The 6,480-nt window shown below is 36.6% G+C and overlaps 1 protein-coding gene across 1 annotated transcript; it reads left to right on the top strand.

Moving 5' to 3' along the window:
* The first annotated feature begins 376 nt into the window (after nt 1-376).
* On the top strand, nt 377-2,972 carry LOC130570604 (sterile alpha motif domain-containing protein 3-like). The gene is made up of 4 exons (XM_057360967.1): nt 377-1,645; nt 1,723-1,878; nt 2,341-2,433; nt 2,760-2,972. The coding sequence occupies exons 1-4, from the start codon at nt 485-487 to the stop codon at nt 2,970-2,972; spliced, it is 1,623 nt and encodes a 540-aa protein (XP_057216950.1). The 5' UTR covers nt 377-484.
* Nucleotides 2,973-6,480: the final 3,508 nt, after the last annotated feature.

Here is a 6,480-nt window from a genome sequence, read left to right as displayed (position 1 = left end):
AAACTACTGAAAAATGTACACTGGATGTTTCTGATGCCTCAACAGTTCCTCTTGATGTTTTGCGAACAGAGGTAGCTCAGGTGATCAAAGAAAAGTACCCAGATGTTTTGGAAGTTCATATTGCTAAGTGTGTCGCTAGCAAGGGTTTGAAATTCCGAAATGGTATGATCCTGGCACATGAAATGACAAGTGGCCTCCCGGAATTTGGAGAAATTGTCCAGATTTGTATTGTTCAAAAGACTTTGTGCTTCATAATGAGACGACTGTGTGGCTGGTACAGGGAGCAATTTAGGGCATTTGAGCTAAGTGCCTCACCAACAAGAGAAGTGTTCTTTGTAGAACACTGTGCTTTAGCTGACGATTATCCATTGGTTGATTATATGGTTGGTCCTTTGCGTTTAGTGACTTTGAAAAGACAAGTCCACGCATAGATGGTAATATATGCTTTCATTTTCTATTTAAAAAATGTACACTTCACAAGTTAATGATTTTTTTTAACCATGGTATTTTTTATTTATTACCATACTCACAATTAATTTCACAAACTAACTACGTTTCTCCTGTTTTTCACAGTCTTACCACAATGACTTCTCCAGTCCGGCTAAGAATCATTCTTGGAGAGCAAAACTCACAAAAGGTGATCCTTCAGCATGGCATCCCTACTTCACTGAGTGACCTGTCAAAGGAAATCGAAAAACAATGTAACCTAAAAGGACATTTTAGGCTGCAGTTCATGGATCCTGACTTTGACAATGAGTTTATGAATCTCATGTCCACATCTGAAATTCAAGACAAAAGTACCCTAAAAGTGGTATTTCCGACAACACCAAGTGACCGTGACAGCTCGCCTACACCACAACTGGATACATCTCAAAGTAGGAGTACCTGCTCATCCCCAGCTCTATCACTTTCATCCTGTGACACACTGATTTTGTCATCCCCATCTACTTCAGCAAGCTCTGGCTGTGTTGCAAGTGTGTCTCCTGAGTCATCTTCAAGAATTAAGTCTTCTGCATGGCCAGCCGTTTTCACTGTTCCCCGTTTTGCATATGACGCTGAGCTCAAATTAGATCAAGGTAATGCAGCCTTCAAAACACACGGCACTTTTCTCAGTCCTGACCCAAAGCTGAAAATATCAATACTAGATGGGCTTGCTGAAGAAATTGTGAGATACAAAGTCTACCCTACAAATACAGAGTTCAATCAGGTGGCTGAAGCCCTCATTGAAAAGCACCCTTGTTTAAAAGAAAGGGGTTCTGCCAATGGTTACAGCGGATGGAAAGCAAGTTTAAAGTACAAACTTGCCAACTATAGAACAAAACTAAGAAACATTGGCTATACTGAAGTTACAGTCAACTCGCTCAAGCACAAACCAGCTGGAATTTCCAGTCCTGCTTACAATATAAAAAAACCTCGCAAAGCTGAGGTGAACTACTGCCCTTCCCATCCATTAGGAGAAACACCCGAAACACTTGAAGAAGTCAGAGTAACACTTCTGTCTGAAATAAAAAAGAAGAACAATGAGAAAACATTACGAATGCTGATGGACAAGACCTTTTCAATCCGGAGACATGAGGTGGTCAAGGAATCACCTCCAATAGCAGATTTCAAAACTAGATGGCCTGCTCTTTTCAGAACAGAAGAGGTGGGTGAAACGTTTTTGAGTCATTTATGTTCAACTTTATGGGTTTTGTGGTAACAATAATTCATTGTGTTTTGTAGATTTGTGCAGAGTTTGAAAGAATCACAACAGTCCCATTGGTGTCTACATACTTTGCGAAGATGGATCGATATTCTGCTAAACTTATGAAGATCTATGCAAAGCGAGGAGGAATCAATGGACAAAGAATTAAAAACCTGCTGGTTCCCACAACACAGGTATGAAGAACTGCACTCATCAAAACCTTGTAGTATAGCTTCATTTCTGCATCAATGCCACAGCTTGTAATTAGAAGTTTTCTAGAAGTTCTAAAGAAAGAAACATAGTCACAGTTAAAGGCGGGGTGTCCGATTTCCAAGTTACGCTTGTTTAGACAAAGTCGGGCCGAGTAACAACACAACCTTGTAGCCAATCTGCAGTAAGGTGCACAGGACGGACATTAGTCGAGCCGAGCGCTGACAAAAGCAAAAGATGAGGGTAGGGGTGTGTCTGTTTTGGTGATTTGAACATCAAAAACGGCTAAGAAAAATCGGACACCCCGCCTTTAGAAAACAAAAGAAAAAGTCGTCACATTTAAAGTCCACTTACATGAGATATTTTGCATAAAAATCTAAAAATAAAAGTAAATGTTTACCTGAGATTGTGAAGGCTACAATTCATTAAAATTATTTTATACTTAGACAGACAACATTGATGTGAGGCGAGAGTGCATACTCAGATCTCTCTGTGTCTACCTGAATGAAGACCCGAGCAATCTAATGAATGAGTATTTGGTAAGTATATGTGCGTATATACTTTGCTGTATTATCAAGGAAGTGAAATTGTGTGGAATAACTTAATTTATTTAATCTTTTCCCCACTCATGTCATTTCAAACCTGTTCGAGTTTCTTTCTCCTGCAGAAAACAAGATATTTTAAATAATGTTGGTAACAAAACAACACTGGGCCCCATTGACTTTTTTTTGTCTGTTGTACAGAATCAAGTGATATATTAGTTTTGAATGACATTAAATAGTGAATAAATAATAGATTTTTGTGAACTTCTTAATAAAGGACATTCATTTTAAGGAACTTTTACCATTGTTATTCTCACCTGCAGGATACAGATGCACCCAGTACTCAGGAGGCGATCCAGAAGACTGTGATGGGAGTGTTTGTTGTAAAAATTGAAGGTTCAGACATCGAAGACAGCCCAGCAGATGTTGGAGTGGTATTGGAGGGCGTGAGAGTTCTTGAAGACCTGAACAACGTATCGTATGCGACAGCCATGCTGATGGGACTGATATATACTGAACTTGAGCTACCCTCCTGAACTCAGTACTGCAGAAGTTGTTTCTGGAGCTAGATGGGAAGAAACTATCTCAGAAAGTTCAGACGCTGAAGACCAAGCTATTCTCAGATGTTTATGAGTAAGGAATGTTGTAATTTTTCACATGTAAATTCCATGTTTCAGAAAATGGCAGTACATTCAGAAACGTAAGCAGTGTCTTAAATTTATTTTATGAGGTTAAAGTATTGTTTAATTAGATTTATTCAGAGTTGTTAAAACATTGTAAGCTGTACTTAAATGGTGCTGAGTGCATCTTAATTTGTCAGTAATGTTAACGTTTATAATGTTGTTACAGTAACGTTTAACTGTAATTATCCCAAAGTTCCTGAAAAAGCACTGCAAGCCTTGTGAAATTTCCGAGAAAGGTGCTGAGTGCATCTTATTTGCAATAAACTTTACAGTTTTGTAATGTTTTTACAGAATTTACTTTCAATTGTCCAAAGTTTGTAAAAGCTTTGCAAGCCGTGTGCAAGCTCCCCGAATGGTGCGGAGTGCATCTTGTTTAGTCAGTAAACATTACAGTTGTGTAATGCTATTACAATGTTTAATTGTAATTATCTGGCGTTCTTGAAAAAAAACTTTGGAAGCCACCTGAATGNGAAAAAACTTTGCAAGCCTTAAAAGTTGATCAGTGCATCTCATTTGTCACTGAATATTACAATTATCCTTTAGGGTATCTGTAATTTAAGTGCAATAAACATTGCTTGAAGAACTGGTGTCTGAAATTCTTTTATAAATAAAATGAATGCTATATACAGTTTGTCACAATCTGTGCAGTAATCCATACTTTTCTGTGTGATGTAACTTGAAATAGAAACCATTGTGTTAAAGTAACTAAAAGTAATTGGATGGAACCACTGTCCATAATTTAAATGAGTTGTTTAAATTAAATATTCTTTAGTTGGACAAACAAAAAATATTTGATGAGTTTTTATAAAATAAACACATGTTCAGAAAACTTAATTATCTTAAGTTAAGGGGAAGCATAAGCCGATTTTGTTTAACATTACCATTTCAAATGAATTATACATCATTCAATTGTGTTGCAGCAACACAAGAATTTGGCATAGATTGAAAACAACCCTTTAATGTTAATAAAAACCAATTGGGTTATGTGGAACCACTGTCCATAATTTAATTAAGTTTAAAGTATCATTTTTTTCAGTGTAATTCTAAGGGGAAACGCCCACATTTCTAAGAATTTTCTTAGAATTTTGTGACTAGGAGCAACTCTTTGCGATAAGATTTTTCATGAATACGGGCCCTGGCCTCCCTGGAAGAAGAAACTGTGAAGTCGCAATAGGATTTTGTATCCTGGTTAAATAAAATACAAAAAATGTAACGCTGACACTTTGTCCCCCTAAACTAGCCAAGCAAAAAACTCTTTCACAAATGAAAGAATTTTATAACAATGCAGAAACTATAATACTGTAATAATAAAAGTTAATATTTAAATAAAAGAATAGGTAATTTTGTATTAATAGTAATAACAAAGATTATTATTATAACAAACCTATGTTATCAATATATCATTATGATAAAGGACCCAGGAACCTTGCATTCTGCATGTTGTTGCAGTGTCACAATGGTTAAATGTCAATGTCATGAATTGTGCAAACACTGTGTCTACATGTTAGATTCAGAAAGAACGCAACAGATTGTATATGGTCTTTTATAAAGATTGTAATATGCTTTTTTGGGGGAATATTGCTCACCCTACAGCAGCTGGTAGACAAAAAAGCCAAAGACAAAAACGTGCATTTACTCCTTTAAGTAATCAAATCATATACTGTATGTATTATAAGCTACAAATAATAACACATAAATCTCTGTATTCAACTGAATCATATTTTGTAAACAATTACAAAAACTGTAGGGTAAAGACATACAGGGAACGCTTAAATGAGTCAAATGTTGTTTTGAACAGATTCTTTTAAAAATAACCCCATGAAGCTGATGTTCTAACTAGGGCTGGTCCATTCTGAATTTTTTGGAGTCAATTCCGATTCAAATTCCTGGTTTGGGAATCGAAAGAATCTATTCCTAGCAGCTGTTTTCAATTCCTGCTAAATTCCCTGTTTTACTACAGATTTGTAATTGTTATTAACAAAATGTACACATTTTTAATGCAATACAATTTTCTAAGCGGTCACTTTTTACATTTATGAATTGTTTATTGTTTCTATGACAAAAACCTTAACCAAATATGTCGATCTTGTCCTGCAATTCCAATGTATCATTACAGTTTGTTTCAATCATTTTGACACAAATTTCAGAACCTTGATGCCATTTTTCAAAATGATAGACACAAAATTCACAACTGATGATCAAAATGCACATTTTTCAAAACTCTGAACACTTGTTTCAATTGTTTGGATACAATACACACAGATCAAATTTGATCTCGTCATTGAACTAAAACCACCTGTTCAAAATGACACAACTTAACATCAATGTATTCCCATTTCAAAATGCAACTCAAACATTACATCTGATGTTGCCTGATAGCAATAGACTTGGGGCGGATCCGCCTTCAAGTCGCCTGGTCCGCTGTATCTCAGATTCAATTCGGCCACACGCACAGAATATGCCCCGCCTCCGCACAACGCACTGTCAACTCGCGGACTCGCAACTGACGCTGGGCGAATTCTCTGACCGAACGCGCCTTTTTTAAACCGTCACAGTCACTTAATCCATCTCCTCACACAGTGGAAACGCTGGAGCTGGCAGGTCGGTGAGACGGAACACGGTAAGATAGTTAAAATATGCTTTATTTGTACAGTTACGTAGCCAGTAACATTACTGTTGATTGCTTTGCTTGATGTTTTTAATTCTGAAGTGATTTTTGCAAGCCAAGTTTCAGCAACATTGTCATTAGCTTTTTGAGTAAAAGCTTTTTGGACGGAATGTCTTTATCTCTCTAGGAGGTGGGGTGATTCAATCGGATTTTATCCAACCCTGAGCGCATGTTTCTCCCCTTTCCAGTAAAATAGCAGGCGAGATAAACTGATGTTAGGCCTAACGTTAACGTTACCTGTTTTTTTTTACACTGAACTTCTGGTATAGTTTGAGTCTTTTGTTAATATTTTGACATATATTCTCCACCTCCCCATGTAATGTTGTTTCAGATATTTTCATATCATATTAAATCTTAAAATACTGTGCGTGTGTGTGTGTGGTTCTGTTGTTGTGTTGTCCCTTGTTCAGTAACTAGTTCTGGTGCTATCATGTCTAAGTTACATATTGATCTGTGTGTGTGTGTTGTTGTGTGTGCGCCGTGTGTGTTCTGTTGTGTGTGTGTTATTTTGCAGCTTACAGCTCATTCAAGTGCCACTGGTCTTGCAGTATTTCATCTTTTCCAAACAACCGAGTAAAGTAAGATTTGATACTGTTTTAAACTTGATTTAGCCAGCTATTTTGTCAAAATACTAATAATGGTCCACACTACAGTTTTAACATGTAATAAATGTGCAGTTTCAAAAGATTTATA

This window comes from Triplophysa rosa, linkage group LG19, assembly GCF_024868665.1.
Source record: "Triplophysa rosa linkage group LG19, Trosa_1v2, whole genome shotgun sequence".
Lineage (NCBI taxonomy): Eukaryota > Metazoa > Chordata > Actinopteri > Cypriniformes > Nemacheilidae > Triplophysa > Triplophysa rosa.
The sequence above is the reverse complement of the archived record's forward strand: the minus strand, read 5'-3'. Positions and strand labels throughout refer to the sequence as shown.